The sequence below is a fragment of the Gekko japonicus genome, unplaced genomic scaffold (genome assembly GCF_001447785.1).
Source record: "Gekko japonicus isolate JY-2015 unplaced genomic scaffold, Gekko_japonicus_V1.1 scaffold1720, whole genome shotgun sequence".
Lineage (NCBI taxonomy): Eukaryota > Metazoa > Chordata > Lepidosauria > Squamata > Gekkonidae > Gekko > Gekko japonicus.
In genome coordinates this window covers 39,155-66,622 of record NW_015173723.1, presented here as the reverse complement: position 1 = coordinate 66,622, position 27,468 = coordinate 39,155, and the positions used below count along the sequence as shown (strand labels likewise).

The 27,468-nt window shown below is 50.3% G+C and overlaps 1 protein-coding gene across 1 annotated transcript in view; it reads right to left on the bottom strand.

The window, feature by feature from the left end:
- The window catches only part of KIAA0586 (KIAA0586 ortholog), a 145,513-nt gene that overhangs the window by 98,402 nt on the left and 19,643 nt on the right, over positions 1-27,468 (bottom strand). Inside the window, exons 10-18 of the mRNA XM_015423372.1 lie at positions 26,835-26,955; positions 25,390-25,534; positions 21,587-21,810; positions 17,637-17,709; positions 14,789-14,971; positions 11,642-11,816; positions 9,826-10,014; positions 6,025-6,212; positions 3,554-3,649 (exon numbers count right to left, since the gene is read on the bottom strand). Of these exons, the coding sequence (XP_015278858.1) occupies positions 3,554-3,649; positions 6,025-6,212; positions 9,826-10,014; positions 11,642-11,816; positions 14,789-14,971; positions 17,637-17,709; positions 21,587-21,810; positions 25,390-25,534; positions 26,835-26,955 (1,394 nt within the window). The remainder of the gene's footprint in view (positions 1-3,553; positions 3,650-6,024; positions 6,213-9,825; positions 10,015-11,641; positions 11,817-14,788; positions 14,972-17,636; positions 17,710-21,586; positions 21,811-25,389; positions 25,535-26,834; positions 26,956-27,468) is intronic.

Below are 27,468 nucleotides of genomic sequence, written 5' to 3'. Positions count from 1 at the left end.
TTTTTTTAAAGGACGGGGGGGGGGGGGAGCGTACGTAGAACAGAAGAAAACAGAGCAATGTGTACAAATGTCTCCAGCAAGTGAGATCATACAAACATCAGCTAGGTAAAGAACAAAGTCTGAGTCCAGGGGCACCTTGAGGCCCGACGAAGTCTAATTCTGGGTATAAAAGCTTTTGTGTGTGCAGGCACATTGTATTTCATGTGCATTTTGTGTGTACATTTCGTGTGCATGCGCACTGTATCTGAAGAAGTGTGCACGCACATGGAAGCTTATACCCAGAATTAAACTTGTTGGTCTTGTAGGTGCCCCTGGACTCAACACTTCGTTCTGTTGTCTCACAGGGGAGATCCCCGGCATCTCCAGTTAAAAAGATCAGGTAGGAGGTGATGTGGAAGACCTCCGCCTGAGACCCTGGGGAGCCATGAAATGGGGCTGTAGCTCAGTAGAAGAGCCTCTGCTTGGCACGCAGAAGGTCCCAGGTTCAATCGCCGGCATCTCCAGTTAAAAAGATCAGGTAGGAGGTGATGTGGAAGACCTCCGCCTGAGACCCTGGGGAGCCATGAAATGGGGCTGTAGCTCAGTAGAAGAGCCTCTGCTTGGCACGCAGAAGGTCCCAGGTTCAATCGCCGGCATCTCCAGTTAAAAAGATCAGGTAGGAGGTGATGTGGAAGACCTCCGCCTGAGACCCTGGGGAGCCATGAAATGGGGCTGTAGCTCAGTAGAAGAGCCTCTGCTTGGCACGCAGAAGGTCCCAGGTTCAATCGCCGGCATCTCCAGTTAAAAAGATCAGGTAGGAGGTGATGTGGAAGACCTCCGCCTGAGACCCTGGGGAGCCATGAAATGGGGCTGTAGCTCAGTAGAAGAGCCTCTGCTTGGCACGCAGAAGGTCCCAGGTTCAATCGCCGGCATCTCCAGTTAAAAAGATCAGGTAGGAGGTGATGTGGAAGACCTCCGCCTGAGACCCTGGGGAGCCATGAAATGGGGCTGTAGCTCAGTAGAAGAGCCTCTGCTTGGCACGCAGAAGGTCCCAGGTTCAATCGCCGGCATCTCCAGTTAAAAAGATCAGGTAGGAGGTGATGTGGAAGACCTCCGCCTGAGACCCTGGGGAGCCATGAAATGGGGCTGTAGCTCAGTAGAAGAGCCTCTGCTTGGCACGCAGAAGGTCCCAGGTTCAATCGCCGGCATCTCCAGTTAAAAAGATCAGGTAGGAGGTGATGTGGAAGACCTCCGCCTGAGACCCTGGGGAGCCATGAAATGGGGCTGTAGCTCAGTAGAAGAGCCTCTGCTTGGCACGCAGAAGGTCCCAGGTTCAATCGCCGGCATCTCCAGTTAAAAAGATCAGGTAGGAGGTGATGTGGAAGACCTCCGCCTGAGACCCTGGGGAGCCATGAAATGGGGCTGTAGCTCAGTAGAAGAGCCTCTGCTTGGCACGCAGAAGGTCCCAGGTTCAATCGCCGGCATCTCCAGTTAAAAAGATCAGGTAGGAGGTGATGTGGAAGACCTCCGCCTGAGACCCTGGGGAGCCATGAAATGGGGCTGTAGCTCAGTAGAAGAGCCTCTGCTTGGCACGCAGAAGGTCCCAGGTTCAATCGCCGGCATCTCCAGTTAAAAAGATCAGGTAGGAGGTGATGTGGAAGACCTCCGCCTGAGACCCTGGGGAGCCATGAAATGGGGCTGTAGCTCAGTAGAAGAGCCTCTGCTTGGCACGCAGAAGGTCCCAGGTTCAATCGCCGGCATCTCCAGTTAAAAAGATCAGGTAGGAGGTGATGTGGAAGACCTCCGCCTGAGACCCTGGGGAGCCATGAAATGGGGCTGTAGCTCAGTAGAAGAGCCTCTGCTTGGCACGCAGAAGGTCCCAGGTTCAATCGCCGGCATCTCCAGTTAAAAAGATCAGGTAGGAGGTGATGTGGAAGACCTCCGCCTGAGACCCTGGGGAGCCATGAAATGGGGCTGTAGCTCAGTAGAAGAGCCTCTGCTTGGCACGCAGAAGGTCCCAGGTTCAATCGCCGGCATCTCCAGTTAAAAAGATCAGGTAGGAGGTGATGTGGAAGACCTCCGCCTGAGACCCTGGGGAGCCATGAAATGGGGCTGTAGCTCAGTAGAAGAGCCTCTGCTTGGCACGCAGAAGGTCCCAGGTTCAATCGCCGGCATCTCCAGTTAAAAAGATCAGGTAGGAGGTGATGTGGAAGACCTCCGCCTGAGACCCTGGGGAGCCATGAAATGGGGCTGTAGCTCAGTAGAAGAGCCTCTGCTTGGCACGCAGAAGGTCCCAGGTTCAATCGCCGGCATCTCCAGTTAAAAAGATCAGGTAGGAGGTGATGTGGAAGACCTCCGCCTGAGACCCTGGGGAGCCATGAAATGGGGCTGTAGCTCAGTAGAAGAGCCTCTGCTTGGCACGCAGAAGGTCCCAGGTTCAATCGCCGGCATCTCCAGTTAAAAAGATCAGGTAGGAGGTGATGTGGAAGACCTCCGCCTGAGACCCTGGGGAGCCATGAAATGGGGCTGTAGCTCAGTAGAAGAGCCTCTGCTTGGCACGCAGAAGGTCCCAGGTTCAATCGCCGGCATCTCCAGTTAAAAAGATCAGGTAGGAGGTGATGTGGAAGACCTCCGCCTGAGACCCTGGGGAGCCATGAAATGGGGCTGTAGCTCAGTAGAAGAGCCTCTGCTTGGCACGCAGAAGGTCCCAGGTTCAATCGCCGGCATCTCCAGTTAAAAAGATCAGGTAGGAGGTGATGTGGAAGACCTCCGCCTGAGACCCTGGAGAGCGGCTGCCGGTCTGAGTAGGCAATGGTGACCTTGTTGGATCAATTGGTCTGGTCAGTATAGGGCAGATTCATGTGTTCGTGTGTGTGTGTTCATTAAAATAAACTCTCCTCCTAAACATACCTCATTAAGATAAATTCAGGTGGGGCACCTTTAAGACCAAACAAGTTTAATTCTGGGTATGAGCTTTTGTGTGCATGCACACTTCTACAGATACATCGAAACAGGTCTCCTCAGGCCTTACAGAGAGGTAGGAAGCGAGGAGGGTTAGTTGCCGGGAAGGACTGATCAGAGTCAAGATGTATAAGTAACTGGGCGATATGCATAGCTGAGACTGGAGTAAAGCAGTGTTTTTAAAGCGGTGGCTCAGAGGTTAAGGCGCTGAGCTGCAGATCAGAATATCTGTAGTTCAGCAGCTCGAGACCCGAGTGCCGTGTGACGGAGTGAGCTCCCGTCTCTGGCCCCAGCTCCTGCCAACCTAGCAGTTTGAAAGGAAGACATTGAAAATAGATAAATACATACCACATCGGTAGGAAGGTAACAGCGTTCCGTGCACCTCGGCATCTAGTTATGCCAGCCACATGACCACAGAGAAGTCTTCGGACAGGGCTGGCTCTTCGCCTTGGAAACGGAGATGAGCACCGCCCCCTAGAGTCGGATTCGACTGGCTTTCGAGCGAGGGGAACCTTGACCTGTACTTTTTAACTTTTGTTTAAAAGCCCAAATTATGACTTTATGACTGAAGGGGGAGAAAACCTACATGTCAGAAACGGACAGCCATATCTACCTTTTTCGCTGCTCGGGTCGGAACAGGTGTGGAAGGATCTTGGCTCCCACTTGGGCTGCCGCTTGAGACGCTATCGATGTCAACGTTTGGGAGCACCTGGAAAGGGGAAAGGACAACCCACAAATGCATCAGACGACTTTCCCGATGTTCTGTCACACAAGGAGGACGGGCGTCCCACACGCTCTTCATCTCGTACACTGTGAAGCGTCTGGCCAGGGGCACACGATACGTGGTTGGGCCACAACTGGGCAGCGCTGGGAGCCAGAGGCCAAGCTGTCCTGTGGATATCACCGCCTGCTGTTCTCCAGCGTGAGTCGTTCGAAAACAGAGACGCCAGCGTGGAACTGCTAAATTAGAATTTTTCTCCCCACCCCACCGCTGCCCCAACTGAGGGGCTGAGCAAGAATCTAGGATAACTTGACCCAGGCCCATAGCTACAGTGAACCGTTGGGGGCCCCACCCCTCCTTCTTAAAGGCACAGCCTCACAAGAATTTCATCTGTAAATGCTTTTTTTCAATCATTTAAATACTTCTTCTTTTTTTTTTAAGCCATGCACTCCTTTAAGCAGAGTGGGGGTGCAGCAGTTGACCAATCCCCGCGCTGAGCAAGGGGGTTGGAGTAGGTGACCTCTAGGGTCCCTTCTAACTCTGTGTCAAGCAACTGGCCTCCTTTCAGAGAGTTTTTCTGCCTGAGTGTTCGCTTTCTGGACTCTAGAAGTCATCACCCCCACCTGCTGGCTTGTTCTCAGAATGGTTGCTTCAGCTGGCAGAAGCGATTAACCTGCAGCAGCTGAGAGCTGTCATCTAAAGTGGTTGGCAGCTTGCAATTTAGAGATCTGTCCTGGTAACAGCTTTCTTTAGGCTAAATGGCTTTTCTTTCTAGTTACTTCTTTGATTGGCTCAACTTCGTCAGGGGCCTCGCTTCAAATCCCGTATCTCTATTCCCCTCCCGCCTACAGAGTTAGTTCTGACACAGAATATAGGCACAGATGACTTGCCATCACTGTACTCAATAAACTTAAACCTTTTTGAAGGAATGTTGTTGAGAACCGATTGCTGCGAGACTCTGACAATTTATACCCCACCTTGTTCTGACCTTGTTCTCCTCTTCTTCATTTTATCCTCACAAAACAGCCCTGTGAGGTAGGCTAGGCTGAGGGTGCGCGACTGGCCCCAGGACACACCGCAAGTTTCCAGAGCACAAGTGGGGATCTGAACCTTGGTCTCCCGGATCGCAGCCGAAAACGGTAAGCCCGAATGGCCACTCAAAACGGCAAGTGGTCATCGAGAGAGACCGCTCACCCAAAAGACCATGGAAATAATTTCAACAGAAATGGCAAGCTTTTTATTCCTACTATGGAAACAACTTTTTTTTTTTTAAAGTTCTGGAACTACCTGAATATCATATTAAAGGTGATGAAGATATTGCTTATAAGGTTTTTACAACGGTTTAATTTTAGTATAGAAGTCTGTTCAATTGCTCAAGATATAACTTCCTCCATCGTTAATGGACTATTGTCAACCTTAGGAAATTTTCTGTCTATTTTCATAAAGAGAGAATCTAGCCCAGATTTTGTAATTCTGGAATATTCAAGTTTTATCGTTTGCTCTTACATTTGAAATATGTAATACATTCGGTAATATATCTGATTTTACTTGTTTTACACATAACAATTCATGACACTTAAGAAATTTGATGAATCCATAGTTCTCCCCTGCCCCCTTAATAGATTATCATTACCCTTAGGGAAGTTTCTGTCTTTTCTTAAAGAGAGAATCTATCCCAGATTTTGTAATTCTGCAATATTCAAGTTTTATTGTTTGCTTTTATATTTGAAATACGTAACACATTTGGTAATATATCTGATTTTACTTGTTGCACGTTAACAAATTCATAACACTTGAGAAATTTGATGAATCTATATTTCTCCCCTGCCCCCTTTTTCCCTCTGTATCCCACCCTTTTAAGAGAAAATAATAAAAATTCATTTATAAAAGAAAGGAGAGACCGCTGACCAATGCGCCTTCTAAGCTTTGGAATCTCATGAGCAAAAGTTCTCCTTTGGGAGCTACCGGCATTAAAGTTGTGAGCGAGAGATTTGGCTGCTGCATTAATTAGTTTGCTCTGGAGCCCTCCTTCCTGAGCTTAGACAAAAATGTGTGAGCTGGAGGCTGAAAAACTGTGAGCTGGCTCACACTAACTCAGCTTAGAGGGAACTCTGCCGCTGACCCATGGCAGCCAGGCTGACAACAGGATGGGCCGGGACGGCCCAAGAAAGACAGCGGCCTCAGATCCTTCCTGCTGCCCAAAGGCACCGCCCCCCCCGGTAGGTGTGGGCCCGGAGCAACTACCCCGAGGGTGCCGACCCTTGCAGCCGGCTCTGCTCATAGCCGACGACGATTAAAGAGCTGAAAAGAAACAGAGACAGGGATCTCCAAGTTACCTTTACCGATTCAGTCTAGTTCCTTACCTGCACAGAAAGCTTGGGTGGGTCCCTCTTCTCTGATTTCATCTCCACCACTGCGATGTTCGGCTTCTGCACACTTGGCTGTGGCTTCGGAGGAGCGGGAGGGATGGAGGTCGTCACGGTGACAGGGTGGAACTTGCCTATGATTATCCCCGAAGGTTCGGGCAAGATGCTGCTGCTTTGTTTCTGACCTAACGGGAATTCCCAAAGGCACAAAGAAGGAAAAAAAGGGGGTCTGTGTGATATGGAAGAGAAACGTCCTCAGAAAATCCTGAAGCAGAAGGCATATTGTAAACATAATAAAAATGAAGAAAAGCTGATCAGGGTCAAAGAATATAGACACCTTTCTAAGAATCCTAATTTCAAGACGGTTGAAGCAGACCTGTAACAGAGTTAAGAACAAAAGAAGAGCCCTGCTGGATCAGACAAGTGTTTGGACTAGTCCAGCATCCCGTCTCACACAGTGGCCCAAACCAGTTCCTCTGGAGGGCCAACAACAGGGCACAGAAGCAGAGGCCTTAAAAAGGGAACATCAGAAGAGCCCTGGTGGATCAGACCAGGGGTCCACCCAGTCCAGCATCCTGTCTCACACAATGGCCAACCAGTTCCTCTGGAGGGCCAACAATAGGGCACAGAGGCCGAGGCCTTCATAAGAACATCAGAAGAGCCCTGGTGGATCAGACCAGGGGTCCATCTGGTCCAGCATCCTGTCTCACACACTGGCCAACCAGTTCCCCTGGAGGGCCAACAACAGGGCACAGAGGCCGAGGCCTTCATAAGAACATCAGAAGAGCCCTGCTGGATCAGACCAGTGGTCCATCTAGTCCAGCGTCCTGTCTCACACAGGGGCCAACCAGTTCCTCTGGAGGGCCAACAACAGGGCACAGAGGCCGAGGCCTTCATAAGAACATCAGAAGAGCCCTGGTGGATCAGACCAGGGGTCCACCCAGTCCAGCATCCTGTCTCACACAATGGCCAACCAGTTCCTCTGGAGGGCCAACAACAGGGCACAGAGGCCGAGGCCTTCATAAGAACATCAGAAGAGCCCTGGTGGATCAGACCAGGGGTCCACCTAGTCCAGCATCCTATCTCACACACTGGCCAACCAGTTCCCCTGGAGGGCCAACAACAGGGCACAGAGGCCGAGGCCTTCATAAGAACATCAGAAGAGCCCTGGTGGATCAGACCAGGGGTCCACCCAGTCCAGCATCCCGTCTCACACAATGGCCAACCAGTTCCTCTGGAGGGCCAACAATAGGGCACAGAGGCCGAGGCCTTCATAAGAACATCAGAAGAGCCCTGGTGTATCAGACCAGGGGTCCATCTGGTCCAGCATCCTGTCTCACACACTGGCCAACCAGTTCCCCTGGAGGGCCAACAACAGGGCAGAGAGGCCGAGGCCTTCATAAGAACATTAGAAGAGCCCTGCTGGATCAGACCAGTGGTCCACCCAGTCCAGCATCCTGTCTCACACAATGGCCAACCAGTTCCTCTGGAGGGCCAACAACAGGGCACAGAGGCCGAGGCCTTCATAAGAACATCAGAAGAGCCCTGGTGGATCAGACCAGGGGTCCACCTAGTCCAGCATCCTGTCTCACACACTGGCCAACCAGTTCCCCTGGAGGGCCAACAACAGGGCAGAGAGGCCGAGGCCTTCATAAGAACATCAGAAGAGCCCTGCTGGATCAGACCAGTGGCCCCTCTAGTCCACCATCCTGTCTCACACAGTGGCCAGCCAGTTCTTCTGGAGGGCCAACAAAAGGGCACAGAGAATGTTGCCTCCTGGCTCTGGAATGCAGAGGCTGACTGCCTCCGAACTTGGAGGTTCCCTTTAGTCCCCATGGCTAGTAGCCACCGATAGACCTATCCTCCATAACAATTAAACCATCACATCTGATACCAGGTGTGTCCGGCACACCCTTAAATATTTACATCTGCCGGACAGACCATGCGCAGGCACATAAATGTCAAGAGACATTCTGCGGTCATGGAAGGGACGGGAGCACGCACAGACCCGGGGTCTGCTCCCTCAGTCTACTGCACACGAGAGCCACCAGGGTGAGGGCAAAGGGTGACTCAGCCTCAATCGGACTTTAAAATTAGGGGCTCGCGCTTGAAAGCCGACCAGGGTGCCTCTGAGAAAGTTCAGCTTCAGCTCAAGAAATATCAGAGATTATCCCAGCGAAGCGTGGTTAGGAGTCTGGACAAACACGGGTCAGGGATGTTCGAGGGTGGTCCTGCATTGAGTCCTGTACGGCCCCTCCCAACTCTGTGATTCTAAGACTCTATGACTCAGGCCGCTCATTCAGCAGGGTCACCCTGACTGCCGGAACCTGCGTGAGTTTAACTCGTTCCCCGCGTCTGCTTCTGTGGCTCTCCCAGTTCCAGGGTTTTTCTGTAACTCTGACGCTGCGGGATCAGAATTTCCCTTTGTTAAAGCTCTTCCATATCGCACAGCGCCATCTAGGGGTGGGAAGATGTACTTGTGGCAAATGGTGCATGCTTGTCAATCAAGCTGCTCCCCTTTTGCAAAAAGCTCAGAAGAAAAAACTAGGTGCAGGTCACTAAACAAAAAGCCTCTTTTCCTCTCCCGAACTCCCAAAGAGCAGCCTTGCATCATTCCGCTTTAAAACTGATAGAGAGCCAGTGTGGGACAGTGATTAAGAGTGTCGGGTTCAAATCCCCACTCCATCTAAGAAGCGGACAAAGAGGTGAGCATATTTTGGCAGCTGCCTGACTACCATATTTGCGCATATATACCAGCATGGTATAGTGGTTAGAAGTCCTGAACTAGTATCTAGGAGAGCCAGGTACGAATCCCAACTTGTGCCCTGGAAGCTGGCTGGGTGACCTTGGGCCAGTCACATTCTCTCGACCTAACCTACCTCACAGGGTTGTTGTGAGGACAAAATGGAGGAGAGGACAACGATGCGTCAGTCACTTCGGGTCCCCATTGTGGAGAAAGGTGGGGTACGATGAATTAAATAAAAAATAAATGTTAATGCTTTCCAGAACAGTCACTGGTGATCTTCTACTGGAATCAGCTGTAGGGTACCCAAAGTAGCCCAATCTCATCAAATCTCGGAAGCTAAGCAGGGTCAGCCTTGGCTAGTATTTGGAAGGGCGACCTCCAAGGAATACCAGGGCCGTGACGCACAGGCTGGCAATGGCAAAGCACCTCTGAAACGTCTCTTGCCTTAAAAACAAAAGTCTAGCTCGCCATCGTCTAGTGGTGCATAAAGCTAAAAGAGCTAGTACTTCCGGCTGCCAGACAATTTAGGATAAGAACAGAAGAGACGCCAGTGTTGGATCAGGCCAGTGGCCCATCCAGTCCAACACTCATGTCACACATTGGCCAAAACCCAGGTGCCATCAGGAGGTCCAGCAGTGGGGCCAGGACACGAGGAGCCCTCCCACTGTTGCCCTCCCCCCAAGCACCAAGAATACAGAGCATCCCTTGCCCCAGACTGAGAGTCCCTGTCTATACCTTGTGGCGAATACCCACTGATGGACCTCTGCACCATATGCTTATCCAATCCCCTCTTGAAGCCGTCCATGCTTGTAGCCGCCACCCCCCCCGTGGCAGTGCATTCCATGTGTTAATCACTCTTTGGGTGAAGAAGGACTTCCTTTTATCCGTTCTAACCTGACCGCTCAGCAATTTCATGGAGTGCCCACGAGTTCTTGTATGGATCGCCTGGTTATTCTACACACAATGCCATACGATAATTATTAATGAGCGGCAGGGTCTGCTCTCAAGCAGAGCAAGGGAAAGATGATCTCTTCACGGGGTTTGGTTCATACCTAATGGCACAGCCATGGGAATGAGATGGCCTTCCAGAGGGCCTGAGGCGTCAGGCGCCTCTCGGGTGGGGCTGAAGAGATACTGGTGTTCCCGACAAGGAGCGGAGTGCGGGCGTGGCTTTTTAGGACTGGCGGCTTTGCTGGGCACGCAGGGCCCCGTCTGCGTCCTCGCGGATCTTACTCTGGTACCTGGAAGGACAATTAAGCAACAATAAAGTCTTCAGCGAGCAGGAGCGGAGAAGGGACGGGGTTTTTAGAGAAGGCTTCAGGGACTGCGAGGTCAAAAGCAGAAGAACAGAAGCCAACAAAGAAGAGCCATGCAGGATCAGACCAGATGCCCACCTAGTCCAGCATCCCGCCTCACACAGTGGCCAGCCAGTTCCTCTGGAGGGCCCACAACAGGGCAGAGAGGCCGAGGCCTTCATAAGAGCATAAGAAGAGCCCTGCCGGATCAGACCAGTGGTCCCTCTAGTCCAGCATCCTGTCTCACACAGTGGCCAGCCAGTTCCTCTGGAGGGCCCACAACAGGGCAGAGAGGCCGAGGCCTTCATAAGAGCATAAGAAGAGCCCTGCCGGATCAGACCAGTGGTCCCTCTAGTCCAGCATCCTGTCTCACACAGTGGCCAGCCAGTTCCTCTGGAGGGCCCACAACAGGGCAGAGAGGCCGAGGCCTTCATAAGAGCATAAGAAGAGCCCTGCCGGATCAGACCAGTGGTCCCTCTAGTCCAGCATCCTGTCTCACACAATGGCTAGCCAGTTCTTCTGGAGGGACAACAACAGGCCATAGAAAGCAAGGCCTTCATTAGAACATCAGGAGAGAGCCCTGCTGGATCAGATGAGTGGTCCATCTAGTCCAGCTTCCTGTCTCACACAGTGGCCAGCCAGTTCCTTTAAAGAACCAACAAGAGGGCAGAGAGGCCAAGACCATCATTAGAACATGACAAGAGACCTGCTGGATCAGACCAGTGGTCTATCTAGTCCAGCATCCTGTCTGAAGACAGCAGCCAACCAGTTCCTCTGGAGGACCAACAACAGGGCCTAGAGGCTAAGGCCTTCCAATGATGTTGTCTCTTGGCTCTGGGATTTAGAGGCTTAGTGGCTCTGAAGGTGGAGGTTCCCCTCAGCCACCACAGCTAGTAGCCATTGATAGACTCGTTCTCCATGAATCTATCCAATCCCCTTTTCAAGCTGTGTATTCCTGTGGCCATCACCACATCCCCTGGCAGCAAATTCCACATTTTAATCACTCTCAGTTTACAGTAGTATTTCCGATTGCCCATCATGAATATGCTGATAAAGGATGTCTATGTCCATAGTTGTAAAGGGGAAAGGGATGGTAAATGTATTTTATACATCTTTGTATTTTATATTTCTTTGGTTATTTAAATAAAAATTCATAGGATGACCAGCCATTTTTTCTCCCGGCCTAGTCTGCCTCGCAGGGTTGTTGTTGTGGAAGTAAGATGGAGGGTGCAAGACCATGCATATCACCACAAGCTGTTTGGAAGAAGAGTGGGATGATTAAAAACAAACCCAAGAGGTTATTGGGAAATAAAAGCAGGGGGTATTCAATGCTCCCTCTAAGTTGTGGAGTCTTGTGAGCAAAACCTCTACTTTGTGAGCTACTGGCATTAAAGTTGTGAGTGAGCGATTGGGCTACTGCGTAAATTGGTTTGCTCTGAAGCCATCCCTTCCTGAGCTCAGACAAAAATCCGGAGGCTAAAAAACTGTGAGCTAGCTCCCAAACTAAGCTTAGAGGGAACACTGGTGGCATTTGAAGTGCTGTTTATTGGGGGGAAAGGATGCTATCACCTACCTCTAACGCTTTCGATTAATTTCGGTCTTGGAGGCTTTGGTTTGGGAGGTGGGGAGTTCATCCTGAGGTACGGCGATTTCTTCAGGGTGCTCCTGCGGCCCTGGTAGATCGGCCTCCCGTAAATCTGAGCGAGGTACCCTTCGTTCTGAACCACTGTACTCATTTTCGGAATCACCTAAATAGGGACAGAAAACTCCTTCTGAAATGTTCTGTAAAAAGGTCAGCGAGGCAAGAGCCGAGAGAGAACTTCCCTTTCTTAAAAGTTAAAAAGCACGTCAATTTCCCCAAACGTTTAGCATAGAAGAAGAAGAGATTGGATTTATACCCCACCCTTCACTCGGAGTCTCAGAGCGGCTGACAATCTCCTTTCCCTTCCCCTCCCCACAACAGACACCCTGAGAGGTTGGTGGGGCTGAGAGAGCTCTGATAGAAACTGCTCTTTTTCAAGGACAGCTCTGACAGAACTACAGCTTGCCCAAGGTCATCCAGCCAGGTGCAAGTGGAGGAGTGGGGAATCAAACCCAGTTCTCCCAGATTAGAGTCCACAGACTTAACCACTACACCAAACTGGCTCTGTTCCATTTGTTTCTTGATCACCTACCGGTACCGTGCCCTAACATGAATGGCCTACTCTAGCTCGATCTCGTCAGATCCTGAAAGCTAAGCAGGGTCGGGCCTGTTTAGCACTTGGATGGGAGACCTCCAAGGAAATCCAGGGTCGCTGTGCAGAGGCAGGCAATGGCAAACCACCTCTGTCAGTTTCTTGCCTGGAAAACCCCATCGGGTCGCCATAAGTCTACACCACCGCGATGGCTCTTTCCACCACCACCAGTACCGCTGGTTTTATTTCGGTGTAGACTGTTAAAAATCAGGCCACTGTTTCATTATTATTAGGAATATTATTGTTGTATTACTCCCATGTTTTATTGTGTTGGAGGTTTTTTTATTGTGTAGCTTGAATATTGCTGTTAGATTAGGTGAGAGTCGCATGATATCCATTTTAAAAATAAGTTAAACGAAGCAAAAAAGGCGGAGGGGGGGGAGGAGGAGGAGGAGGAGATTGGATTTATACCCCCGCCCACTACCTAAAGGAGTCTCAGAGCAGCTTACAAACTCCTTTCCCTTCCCCTCCCCACAACAGACACCCTGTGAGGTAGAAGAAGAAGAAGAAGAAGAGATTGGATTTATACCCCGCCCTTCACTACCCAAGGGAGTCTCAGAGTGGCTGACAAACTGCTTTCCCTTCCCCTCCCCAAAACAGACACCCTGTGAGGTGGGTGGGGCTGAGAGAGCTCTTTGGAGGACTGCTCTGAGAGAACTTGTGACTGACCCAAGGTCACACCAGCAGCTGCATGTGGAGGAGTGGGGAATCAAACCCGGTTCCCCCAGGTTAGAGTCCGCGCTCATAACCACGACACCAAACTGGATGCCAAGAACTGACCAATCCAGAGCCTTCGTGCTTTCTGCCAGTCAGAGACTAGATGGTGCATTCCTTTATTTCCTTCGGCGCCTGAGGTTTGAGCAAGCAGTCCGAGGAAGCTTACTTCAGGGGTCCCTAACATGGTGCCCGTGGGCACCACAGCACCCACGGACACCTTTCCTGGTTCCCACGAAGTGTTTTTAGAAAGTGGGCGGGGCCAGCTGGAGCTTCTGCCCAGCAACAGCTCTGATGGACCAATAGGATTGCTTTGGCACCAGCTGCCACCGCAGCACGAGGACCCTCACCGTGTGACTGAGGGCAAGCTGCGGCAGCCGTTTTGTGGCTGCCTCCATCTCCTAGAGCAGCCGTTTTGTGGCTGGCTCCACCTCCTAGAGCAGCCGTTTTGTAGCTGCCTCCTCCTCCTAGAGCAGCCGTTTTGTGGCTGGCTCCACCTCCTAGAGCAGCCGCTTTGTGGCTGCCTCCACCTCCTAGAGCAGCCGTTTTGTGGCTGCCTCCACCTCCTAGAGCAGCCGTTGTGTGCCTGCGCCCGCCATAGCATGTCAGAAGGCTCCAAAAGGTTGGGGACCAGTGTTCCCTCTAAGCTGAGTGTGAGCTAGCCCACAGTTTTTTAGCCTCCGGCTCACACATTTTTGTCTTCGCTCAGGGAGATTGGCTCCGGAGCAAACTAATGCATGCAGGAGTCAGATGGCTCGCTCACAACTCTAATGCCGGTAGCTCACAAAGTAGGATTTTTGCTTGTAAGACCCCACAGCTTAGAGGAGAGCATTGGTGGGGACCCCCCCCCGGCTTAGGTGCTGAGGGTCCCTAGTTCGAGCCTTACAGTCCCTAGGGTGGCCAGTTCCCCACTGAAGGCGGGGGGGTCCCCCAGCCCTAAGCCCCGCCCCCCTGTCACTGATCAGCTGGCCGGCAGGCAATTGCCCCTCTAAGCTGTGGAGTCCTGTGAACAAAAATTCTACTTTGTGAGCTACTGGCATTAAAGTTGTGAGCGAGCGATTGGGCTGCTGCATAAATTAGTTGGCTCTGGAGCCATCCCTTCCTGAGCTGAAACAAAAATGTGTGAGCCGGAGGCTAAAGAACTGTGAGATGGCTCACACTAACTCAGCTTAGAGGGAACACTGCCAGCAGGGGGACTTGCCAGGAGCAGGAGGGAGGCCCAGGCTACATCACCAGCGACAGGGTGATATTACTTCCGGTGTGTGCCAGAAGGGACATCAGCGACATCTGGGCAACGTTCTGGAATTTGGGCAAAAACTCTATGGCAGAAGTGATTTTTACCAAAGAGTCCTTGCCCAAATAACAGAGTGTCGCCGGGACATCATGAAGTGCTGACGTCACTTTTGGTACATGCCGGAAGTGATGCCGATACATCGCTGGCGACACAGCCTGCCCCCCCGTGCCCCCAGTAAGCCCCCCCCATCCTCCGTTGGTGGCCAGGAGGGACCTGGCGACCCTTACGCTCCCTGACGGTTACCACCAGTGTTCCCTCTGAGTTAGTGTGAGCTAGCTCACAGTTTTTTAGCCTCCGGCTCACACATTTTTGTCTTCGCTCAGGAAGGGATGGCTCCAGAGCAAACTAATTGATGCAGCAGCCAAGTCACTTGCTCACAACTTTAATGCCGGTAGCTCACAAAGTAGAATTTTTGCTCACAAGATGGCACAGTTTAGAGGGAACATTGGTTACCACCCCCCAAACTTCGCGTTCTCACATTACGTGCTGGTTTCAGAGCGGGCCTCGCGGCAGGCAGGGTCCTTTTGGCCGCGTTCCCTTGGGGATGCCGAGGTTCCGGTTTGGTTTCCCTGCTGGCCTTCACGGGCCTGACCGTCTGCTGGGTCCTTCGGAGCTCCTCGTCGGGTCTGCCTTCCTCCCGGGCTTTCCTTGCCATTTCATCCTGGACACAAAACACGGAAGCCGCAATCAAGGGGTATTCTTTAGTTGTTCACTAAACTAGATTTTAAACCGCCCTTCCCTGCGAAGGCCGGGCTCGGGGCGGCGCGCCACATAATAATATCACACAACCAACAAAAGCGCTTAAAAACAATAAATACTTATAACTGGATACTAACTGCTAATGATCTCCTTTCTTGGGCTTTTAGTCATAGTGTGGGTAAATTTACTTTCTTTAATCCTGGGGTGCTATTCCCTCCCCTTTTCTGTTCTTTATAGTTTGTAGGGTGTAACAAAAAATCAATAAAGCTACCCTGTCTTCAGGGGATTAAAAAAAACAAAAAAACCCCAATAAATACTTTGCATTGTCCGATAGGGTCGCTAAGAACGGTCCATCGAGATTTTTTAGGTTTTCTCCTAAAGACCGTAACTTCGGTCTTTGCGTAATTTATTTTACGCGCTTCCTCACTGTAGAAGTCTTCTCAGACCAATTTTAGTTAGGGATATTAAAACCGTTATCATCCGCACCAAGAAGAATGGAGATCTGTTTGTCGACCCAGTGCTGGAGGGGAAAATTGCGGACCTGAGAGAATCTCTGTTATGTCGTTGATGTACAAATTAAATAACGATGGAGCCAGCACACAACCCTGTTTCACACCTTCGCAAGACCCCATAAACTCTCTTATATATCACCTGTGAAATCCCCTAGGTGTTGGAAAGAATGCCAGCAAACAGGAGATTTTGCCCACTGCTGGCGGCGCTGTGTAAAAATTAAGACATTTTGGATGGAAATATTAGACATCATTCAGGTTGTTACCTCTGTACAAATCCCATTTTTACAAGAGATTTTATTCTTAAATGCTTGGCCACAGGAAGTAACTGCTAGATCACACAGGGATACCACTGAGGTTATGTTGGACGCTGCCAAAACGGCAATAGCATTTTATTGGACGGATGCTAAAGAACCAAATGTGGAGGTATGGTTCTGGAAATTATAGAATCACTATCTAATGGATGCAGTCACAAACAAACTGAACTATATGTCTCAAAGCTCAAACCAGGATAAGTTTACAGGAAAATGGTATCCAGTGCTTGACTATCTAAACAACAATATATCTCTTCTGAATGGTCCCAATTCCATAAATGGAGCTGATATTTAGATTCTTGATTTGTGACTGTTATTTTTACAATTTGTATTTTTATTTGTATTAATTTATTTATATATTTATTTACTTAATGATTCAGTTCAGTTATACATACTACAAGCCGTGCTTAACTTGTTGCAGTACGCTATCGTTTGCTGACAAGTTGGAGTGTTAATAATATGGTTATGAAGTTGTAAGTGTAACGCTCTATCAATCTAGTTTTGTATATATTTATTGTTGATTCATAAGAACATAAGAGACGCCAATGTTGGATCAGGCCAAAGGCCCATCCAGTCCAACACTCTGTATCACACAGTGGCCAGAAATACCAGGTGCCATCAGGAGGTCCACCAGTGGGGCCAGGACATTAGAAGCCCTCCCACTGTTGACCCCCCCCCCAAAGCACCAAGAAGACAGAGCATCACTTCCCCCAGACTGAGAGTTCCTATCTATACCTTGTGGCTAAGAGCCACTATGTTTATCTAATTCCCTCTTGAAGCCGTCCATGCTTGTAGCTGCCACCACCTCCTGTGGCAGTGAATTCCACGTGTTAATCACTCTTTGGGTGAAGAAGTACTTTCTTTTATCCGTTCTAACCCGACCGCTCAGCAATTTCATGGAGTGCCCACAAGGAGTTCTTGTATTGTGAGAAAGGGAGAAAAGTACCTCTTTCTCTACCTGCTCTATCCCATGCATTCGGCCTACACAATTTGTTATAAATATTATTCCAAAGTCTTGTTGTACATGTATGTAATTGTTCAATTCAATAAAGTCTTTAAAATGAAAAACAAAACAAAACATAACAGCTCGAGTTTCAGGGTCCCAAAAATGTAGGTCTGCCACTGGGCCTACAGCACCACAGAGGCCTCTGCCTGACCTGCTCCAGGGCCATTCCGCCTCCCCAACCCGTTCCTGGTGCTACCCCAGACTTCTGTTTTATTTTGCTGTCACAGACCAACACGGCTACTATGTTGCAATCTCCACAACAGCCCTGTGGGCTTATCCTCACGGTGTCAAAAGGGGGGGGGGCTGGCGGGCTTTGGACACCCATGTGGGTTTATGGCAGACGAGAGGCGCAAACTGGGGATTTCCAGCTTTGCAGCCTTGTAGAAGAGAGAGAAGAGATTGGATTTATACCCCGCCCTTCACTTGGAGTATCAGAGCGGCTTACAAAGTCCTTTCCCTTCCCCTCCCCACAACAGGCACCTTGTGAGGTGGGTGGGGCTGAGAGAGCTCTGACAGAAACTGCTCTTTTTCAAGGACAGCTGTGCCAGAGCTTGTGACTGACCCAAGGTCACATCAGCAGGTGCAAGTGGAGGAGTGGGGAATCAAACCCCGTTCTCCCAGATTAGAGTCCGCACACTTAACCACTACACCAAACTGGCTCTTGTAATGATCTTGGCAACCCTGGGTCTCCGCCGGCGTCACTACAGCGGCTGTTAGGACATTCAGTGATCGCAATATGAGGTGGGCTTTCCAAAGCGGAGGTAGCCCGCGACTTCGCTCGGCTAATGGCAAACGCACCTGGATTTCCAAGCTGAGTGTTTTAATCCATTCGTCGACGGTCTTTCTGACCCGTATCTCCTCCAGGACATCCCTAGAAAGATGAAGGGGAAAGACAAAAGGCGAAGACGCCATCACACGCTTGCGCTGAGTTCCGCTAGACTAACCCTCTCCTCCACCACGGCGGCCACATGGACCAAGTGCACAGTGGCAGGGAACCAGAGGAGCGCGAGAGCAAGGCAGACAGAGAGAGAAGCAGGCAAAGACACTATCCTCGGCGTGTGCCTGGATCAGCTCAGAATTGCCACTCCTCAGGGGGTTTTTTTGGTAGAAAAAGCCCAGCAGGAACGCATTAGCATAATAGGCCACACCCAACCGCAGAAACTCATTAGCATATTAGGCCACACCCTAACAGCACAGCTCATTAGCATACTAGGCTGCACCCCCGTGTTACCAGAAGTGTGGTCATCCAGCCACACCCACCTTTTGCTTCTTATTCTGTTTACCTTGTTTGTTGTCAAAACCAGGGCTTTTTTTGTAGCAGGAACTCCTTTGCATGTTAGGCCACACACCCCTAAAGTAGCCAATCCTAATGAGTGTCTGCTGTTGGGCGTGGCCTATTATGCTAATGAGTTCCTGCTGGGCGTGGCCAACGCGGGAGCCAGCCGGAACTCTGTTCCTGTGCGTTCCTGCCCAAAAATAGCCCTGCCTCTCCTACTTTGCCCACGTTCTCTAACAGTGAGCAGACTTGTTTGCATTTTGTTTCTGGATCTGTTAGTGTGGGGTTTTTTTTTTTTAAAAAAAGGTCACTGTTTTAAAATCCCATCATTGGAGCTATTCTCTTTTCATTGCACTCGCGTCTCTGTGTCAAAGGGACAAAAAGTCTGCTCCACTGCAAATGTTGTTTTTCCTCCCCTCCTCGAAACACTGGGAACTGAAGATCATTCACAATGTTATTTGCTTGAGGACACTCCGGCTCGAAGATAGTCACACAGGTACTTTTTGGACCTAAACTGGAAGATGTTCTAATTCAGCAGCTGTGCATTTGGCACCGGACACATGACTTTCATCTTTAAGAGGCCTCACAAACATCTTTGTCTTGTGTCTTTAGATCTTGCTGCTTAACCTTCCTTTTCTTGGTCCAGTGTCAACTTATCGGTTATCTCATTGTAATATGTATTATTGTTACGTGTGCCTCTGAGGAAGGCCCCAATAGGGCGGAGACGCGTCAGGTCATGTGTATTGGCCCTTGTGTTTAGGCCACTAATACTTTTTAATGAGGCTTTCATTGGACCCTTTTATGTTTTCAACTGTCTTTCTAATAAATACATGTATTTTTGTGTATTATAAGTTTCAACTAGGTTTTTAATATTGGCCCTTTACCAGACTATTCACAATGTGCAATTCTTGGGGCTGGACAGATCTGCGCCATCAATGTGCCAATAATCAGACCATGCGAATACAAGAATTATTTACAGGGACACAGCAAACTGAAACTCAAAAGCCTCAGAAATAAGTTTCTAAAAGAGAACCCCAAAACCCCTCTACCTTTAAAATATATGTGCAGTTAGAAGAAGAAGAGGAAGAAGAGGAGGAGGAGATTGGAGTTATACCCCGCCCTTCACTACCCGAAGGTGTCTCAGAGCGGCTGACAAACTCCTTTCCCTTCCCCTCCCCACAACAGACGCCCTGTGAGGTAAAAGAAGAAGAGATTGGATTTATACCCCGCCCTTCACTACCCGAAGGTGTCTCAGAGCGGCTGACAAACTCCTTTCCCTTCCCCTCCCCACAACAGACGCCCTGTGAGGTAAAAGAAGAAGAGATTGGATTTATACCCCGCCCTTCACTACCCGAAGGTGTCTCAGAGCGGCTGACAAACTCCTTTCCCTTCCCCTCCCCACAACAGACGCCCTGTGAGGTAAAAGAAGAAGAGATTGGATTTATACCCCGCCCTTCACTACCCGAAGGTGTCTCAGAGCGGCTGACAAACTCCTTTCCCTTCCCCTCCCCACAACAGACGCCCTGTGAGGTAAAAGAAGAAGAGATTGGATTTATACCCCGCCCTTCACTACCCGAAGGTGTCTCAGAGCGGCTGACAAACTCCTTTCCCTTCCCCTCCCCACAACAGACGCCCTGTGAGGTAAAAGAAGAAGAGATTGGATTTATACCCCGCCCTTCACTACCCGAAGGTGTCTCAGAGCGGCTGACAAACTCCTTTCCCTTCCCCTCCCCACAACAGACGCCCTGTGAGGTAAAAGAAGAAGAGATTGGATTTATACCCCGCCCTTCACTACCCGAAGGTGTCTCAGAGCGGCTGACAAACTCCTTTCCCTTCCCCTCCCCACAACAGACCCCCTGTGAGGTAGGTGGGGCTGAGAGAGCTCTTGACAGAAAATGCTCTTTTTCAAGAACAGCTCTTACCAGAACTACGGCTTGCCCAAGGTCATCCAGCCAGGTGCGAGTGGAGGAGTGGGGAATCAAACCCGGTTCTCGCAGATTAGAGTCCGCACACTTAACCACTACACCAAACTGGCTCTCTAATGTTCTATACATTTTATCCCATCCTTCCTCCGTGAAGGTCAAAGCATGTGAAGTTCCCCCCCACCCCCACAACAACCCTGCGGAGATTAAGAGAGCGACTGGCCCGAGGTTCTCCCAGAGCCATGAACCTCACTGAGTGAAGATCTGAATCTGGGCTGTCGCACCTGAGCAGGAATTTGACCCGATTGCCAAGATCTTGTCTGCCACTCTAACCACCACACTACACCGGTGCTCAGACATTACTAGGGAAGGGCATGAACCAGCTCACGAACGAAAAATCATGACAAATTTGGCCAGTTTGTGGTTTGCAAAGTGAGGCTTGCGAACTGGAGAGCTGCCACGAACTTCCATGGATTTTAAGGCAGTTCGTGAAGAGCAGAAAGCACGGGTTTAAAAGGGCTCAGAGAAAATTTAAACCCCCTGCTTTCTGATCCCTGGCCGCTCAGCTGTTTTTCACGGGGAAAACTCTGCTTTCTGCTCCCCTGAGAAAAGCAACGGGGAGCAGAAAGCAGGGGTCACAAACCGATACGAACTGGTTTGGTTTGTGAACGGACCTCCCAGTTCGTGGTTCACCCACAAACCACAAAAAAATGTGATTTGTGCCCATCCCTAGACATTCGTGCCCAGAAATTGCTCATATAAAATGTTTCACAAGCAGAAAAGGGAGTCTGAGATAGGCAATGCTTAATGAGGTTGACAGCTCTGGATTAGGAAATTCCTGCAGATTTGGGGGTGAAGCCCGGGGAGGGAAGGGTTTGGAGAGCTGAGGGACCTCACTGCCAACAGAGTCCACCTTCCAAAGTAGCCATTTTCTCCAGGGGAGGTGATCTCTGTCGCCTGGATATTAGCTGTCATCCCAGACCTCCAGGCCCCACCTGGAGGCTGGCAACCCTAATCCTTAATCTATTTTTTCTCCACACTTCTGCTTGCACAGGTACCCTAGCACATGTGGGAATCTTCCAGTGGATCCAAGCCAGGCTCTCTAACGCAGGGAAGTGAAGGCAGATGAAGAAGAAGAGGAAGAGGAGGAAGAGGAGGAGGAAGAGGAGGAAGAGGAGGAAGAGGAGGAGGAAGAGGAAGAAGAAGAGGAGGAGGAGGAGGAGGAGGGGAGGAGGAGGAGGAGGAGGGGAGAAGGAGGAGGAGGAGATTGGATTTATAACCCGCCCTTCACTACCCAAAGGAGTCTGGGAGCGATTTATAATCTCCTTCCCCTTCCCCTGTGAGGTAGGTGGGGGTGAGACTAGAGAGCTGTTTCGGAGCTGCCCTTGAGAGAACAGCTCTGAAAGAACTTGTGACTGACCCAAGGTCACCCAGCTGGCTGCATGTGGAGGAGGGGGGAACCAAACCCGGTTCTCCCAGATTAGAGTCCACCGCTCTTAACCACGACACCACACTGTACACACTACAGAAGCGCAGCAGCCCGAGTCCACCTGTTAGCAGTCAAAGCATCGATGAACAAGTGCAAGGCGGTGCCGTCCCTGGCACGAACGATGGCTTCCAGGTTTTCTTCGAGAACCTTCTTGTTCTTGCGCACCACTCTCAGGATCCTTTCAGCGTCCCTCACTATGGACTTGGGGGCTGTGGCCGTTTGAAGAATGGACGGCTTGGGGAGTGGCTGAGCTTCAGGAAGGCTCGGGGGAACCGGTTCTTTTGGCTGAAAGGGAAGATCAACAAAGCAGCTCTTACGAATCTAAAGGGGGCCTTGCCGGACAGACTGGCGATCTGGCCGGTCCGAACATATGCCTGCAGGAGTGGCCACTGTGCGAGACAGGACGATGGATTAGATGGACCCCTGGTCCGATCCAACAGGACAGCTTTAAAAGCGGATTAGATTAATGAAGGATAACGAAGGATTAGCCCTAGTGACTAAAGGGAACCTCCACGATCGGGGCAGTCAACCTCCGAATCCCAGAGCGAGGAGGCAGCATCAGGGGAAGGCCTTGGCCTCTCTGCCCTGTTGCTGGCCCTCCAGAGGAACTGGTTGGCCACTACTGTGAGACAGGATGATGGACTGGATGGGCCCCTGGTCTGATCCAGCAGGGCTCTTTCATTGTTCTAATGAAGGTCTTGGCTTCTCTGCCCTGTTGTTGGCCCTCCAGAGGAACTGGCTGGCCACTATGTGAGACAGGATGATGGACTGGATGGGCCACTGGTCTGACCCAGCAGGGCTCTTTCGTTGTTCTAATGAAGGTCTTGGCTTCTCTGCCCTGTTGTTGGACCTCGAGAGGAACTGGCTGGCCACTATGTGAGGCAGGATGCTGGACTGGACTGACCCCTGGTCTGATCCAGCAGGGCTCTTTTGACATCATTTTGGCACTGGATTTGCTCTTCTGCCTACCGGCAGTTTTAACTTATCGATTTTAACTTGCATTTTTCAATGCAGTTTATACAGTTTACATCTTAAGCCTCCTGGAGTCCCTGTAAGGTAGAAAGGTGGCTTATAAATGTTTTAAATCAAACAGATGAATAATAAAATATCAGCAAGCACTGCAGAATATGGCAGGGATAACTAGTATGCCTTGTTTGGACTGAGCATGATTTGAGTCCAGCATCGCCTGAAAGGCCAGCAAGATTGAGATATCGGAGGAAAGGAACTTTGACTCTCGAAAATCTTACTACCCTCGAAAACTTGTCCGTCTCTAAGGTGCTTGTCTATTGCAGGTCAACAAGGCAACCCGCCTGAAACCCCTTTAGTGTATTTGAGCTGGTCTGTTATCTGTTTTTGGCTCTGGACCTCGCACCTACAATGCTCAGAATCTCGTGTTTCACATGAAACGCTGCAGAAAAGGAACCCAACGCTGCCACACACATAAACCAAACAAGAGGGACCCCAAGCGTATACGATATACAAAGATAAAAAACACAAGGGTAGACCATCAAATAATTCACACATTTCAGAAGTTACCGATAGATATCAGTCTATTGCAACATAATAACAATGTGTCACAGATTCCATTCGAGACATGAGCTGTGCCTAGATTATTGTGGAAATCAGGTTCCAATTTTCAGCCGTACAGCTGAGGAAGAATGCTTTGAAACGTCTGGCATACCTAGGAAGGGCGTTTTCTTCGGCTGCAGAAGTCTCCTTGTTCTATGGGACATCCTCTGCCTTGTTTGTGGACTTTAAGGTCTTTTGGACACTGCTATAAAGGTAAAGGTAAAGGTTCCCTTGCTCGAAAGCCAGTCGAGTCCGACTCTAGGGTTGTGGTGCTCATCTCCGTTTCAAAGCCGAAGAGCCAGCGCTGTCCGAAGACGTTTCCGTGGTCATGTGGCCGGCATGACTAAACCCCAAGGCGCACGGAACGTGTTACCTTCCCACCGAAGTGGTCCCTATTTATCTACTTGCAATTTCTTGCTTTCGAACTGCTAGGTTGGCAGGAGCTGGAACTAGAGACGGGAGCTCACTCCGTCTTGCGGCACCCGGGTCTCGAACTGCTGAACTACTGACCTTCCGCAGCCTGCAGTTCAGCGTCTTAACCACCTGAGCCAATTCGACATTATTAACGGACCCATTGTTATTATGCTGCAATAGACTGATATCTATCGGTAACTTCTGAAATTTGTGAATTATCTGATGGTCTGCCCTTGCGTTTTTTATCTTTGTACAACACACACAAAGGCTTCTTAAACATTCTAACGCGAAGTTACAAGTGCTGCATTCGTAAGTAACACAATACCCAGAACTCACACCACAAGCATGCTTTGAGACATACTTCATTTATTAAGAATAGAACACTTAATAATCTTAGAGGAGTTTAAATAACACAAAGATTTCTTTTTTAAAAAAAAAATCTGTTTATTTGGGGGCCTCTGAGGAAAGATGACTCGACAAAAATAAAGCCAGTACCTTCATGAAACCATTCATGTCTGATTTCCATTCCTTCGCATCCTGTTAAGAAAGAAATAAAAGACTGTAACGGAAGTCAGCACTGACTCACAAAAGCTCATACCCTGCCACAAATTTTATTAAGTCTTTAAGGTTGTCACGGCTGGCGGATTGGGGGCCGTTTTGGCGGGGGCTTTCCCAGTCAGGGATCAGGGAGGTGATGCATATCTACCCCAGGACTTTGATTAGAAATATGTTCCCTGTAGATGGGCATCTTTTATTCAGATTTCAGCCTTCCTTACCTCTGCATAGAGAATTTTTGTTGTGAAAACGGCCGGATCAGGCCCACACCCCCAGCATGATGACGTCACTTCCGGGTGGCATCACAACGGCTGCCCCAATTTATCCCCAGAACAACTTTGCGCAGTGAGTGCAGCTAAAGGGAACCGACTTGCGCGAGACTGTTTTTGCTTCACAGCCAAGCAGAGATCAGTGCTCTGGAGCCGAAGCCCGAAGGCACCCTCTCTCTCCAGGCCTGGCATCCCTGAGATGCCGGGGAGCCACTCCATTTCTCTGTGCTACCAACTGTTCAGCCCTGACCTGGATGGACCCAGGCTACCCTGATCTCGTCAGACCTCGGAAGCTGAGCGGTGTCGGCCCAGCTTAGTATACGGATGGGGGACCTCCAAGGAGTACCAGGGTTGTGACGCAGAGGCAGGAAATGGCAAAACCACCTCTGTTCATCTCTCGCCGACTTGGACGGCCCAGGCTCGTCCCATCTCGTCAGAACTCGGAAGCTAAGCAGGTGCTCACAAGCCTTGGTCCGTATTTGGATGAGAGCAGTGTTCCCTCTAAGCTGAGTCAGTGTGAGCTCGCTCACGGTTTTCTAGCCTCCAGCTCACACATTTTTGTCTTCGCTGAGGAAGGATGGCTCCAGAGCAAACGAATTTAGGCATTAGCCAAATCGCTCGCTCACAACTTTAATGCCGGTAGCTCACAAAATAGAAGTTTTGCTCACAAGACTCCACAGCTTAGAGGGAGCATTGAAAGTTGCAGCCAACCCTTTGTGATTCCATGGGGTTTTGAAGGCCAGAGGTTAACAGAGGAGGTTTGCCATTGCCTGCCTCTGCATAGCGACCCCTGGAATTCCTTGGTGGCCCCCCTTCCGAGCAGTCTTCCCTCTAAGCTGAGTTGGTGTGAGCCAGCTCACGGTTTTCTAGCCTCCGGCTCACCCATTTTTGTCTCAGCTCAGGAAGGGATGGCTCCACAGCAAACTCATTGATGCAGCAGCCAAATCGCTCGCTCACAGCTTTCATGCCGGTAGCTCACAAAGTAGAATTTTTTGCTCACGGGACTCCAGAGTTTAGAGGGAGCGTCGGACAAGAGACCACGGAGCCCCTCCTGTACCTGCAGAATGCCCTGCATTTCCCTCCTCAGTTGACCGAGGTCCCGGAGCACGTCGTCGGCCTTCTTCGCTGTTCTCTCGATCGGATTGAAATCTTGAGCCGGGTTGGTGAGGACAGGGAAGGGCTTGGCCTGTGGGGCGACTGATCTGCACAGAAGGATGTTTTCAAACAGTCAGGGAGGTGACAGCTTCATTTTGGGAGGCGCTGCGAGTCAGAGCTCAATCCAGGCTGATGGACCCATTCGCTGACTTGTAGCCTTTGATAAGGGTTTCAGGAATCAGCGTAAAGAAGACTACACACGGCATGGAGATAGTTTCGGAAGGAAAGCACATTGGTCAGAAGAGGAAGAAGAAGAGGAGGAGGAAGATGAAGAAGAACAGGAGGAGAAGGAGGAAGAAGACGAAGACAATGAAGAAGAAGAAGAAGAGGAGGAGGAGGAGGAGGAAAACAAAGAAGACGGTGATGAAGATGAAGAAGAGAAGGAGGAGATTGGATTTATACCCCCCTTCACTGCCTGAAAAAGTTTCAGAGTGGCTTGCAATCCCTTTCCCTTCCCCTCCCCACAACAGACACCCTGTGAGGCAGGTGGGGCTGAGAGAGCTCTTGACAGAAACGGCTCTTTTTCAAGAAGAAGAGACTGGATTTATACCCCGCCCTTCACTACCCAAAGGAGTCTCAGAGCGGCTTACAAACTCCTTTCCCTTCCCCTCCCCACAACAGACACCCTGTGAGGTAGGTGGGGCTGAGAGAGTGCTGACAGAAACTGCTCTTTTTCAAGAACGGCTAATGGCTTGCCCAAGTTCATCCCGCAGCTGTGAGTGGAGGAGTGGGGAATCAAACCCAGTTCTCCCAGATTAGAGTCCGCGCACTTAACCACGACACCAAACTGGCTCTCTCAAACTGGAAAAAACGTTTTGACAGGAAGGGTTGTGCCACAGTGGAATGGGCTGCCAGGGGAGGTGGTGAGCTCCCCCTCACTGGCAGTCTTCAAGCAGCGGCTGGACAAACACTTGTCAGGGACGCTCTAGGCTGATCCTGCACTGAACAGGGGGTTAGACTAGATGGCCTGTCTGGCCCCTTCCAACTCTCTGATTCTATGATTCTAAGACACTGCGGAGGCAGGCAATAGCAAGCCACCTCTGCTTCTCACTGGCCTCGAAAGCCCCTTGCTGGGGGTCACCGTAGGTCAGCTGCGACTCGACGGCACTTTGCACCCACCCTGCCTTTTCTCATTCGGCCAGGGAATGAACGACCTTAAAGAAGCAGTGCTATATTGAGAGAAACCTCTTCTAAACATTTCAGCTGTTTGAACGGAGAGCAAGACACCACCGCCGGTCAGCTGAAAGCATCGCTCAGCTTTGGGGACTGCAACGAAGGTCCGACTCGGCCTCTCTCGATGACATGACCAATGAACAACCGGAAGGAGCGAAGGAGACCCTTGGTTACCTCTCTCTTCCCAGCGGCCAGGGCATCTTACTGTCGGCGGGCGGCTCCTTCCAGGAAGGTTCACTCTGGCCAAAGGGGGATTCTTGAGCATTCAGAATCTGCTCCAGAAATCTTCCTCCACCTAGAAGGGGAAAAGTATGGCAGCCAACAGGAAGGTATAGCAGGTGCATTTATTAGGCCCGCCCCCATTTCTATGGTTATAGAACTTTCATAAATGTTTGTCCACGACAACCGCACCCTGCCTCATACTTTCTTCAAAAAATGTCGTAAGAGCAATTATTGTGGCTAAACATGTTGGCTAGTTTGGTGTAGTGGTGAAGTGTGCGGACTCTAATCTGGGAGAACCGGGTTTGATTCCCCATTCCTCCACATGCAGCTGCTGGATGACCTTGGGCAAGCCATAGTTCTGATAAGAGCTGTTCTTGAAAAAGAGCAGTTTCTGTCAAGAGCTCTGTCAGCCCCGCCTACCTCACAGGGTGTCTGTTGTGGGGAGGGGAAGGGAAAGGAGTTTGTGAGCCGCTCTGAGACACCTTTGGGTAGTGAAGGGCGGGGTATAAATCCAATCTCTTCTTCTTCTTTTACCTCACGGGGTGTCTGTTGTGGGGAGGGGAAGGGAAAGGAGTTTGTGAGCCGC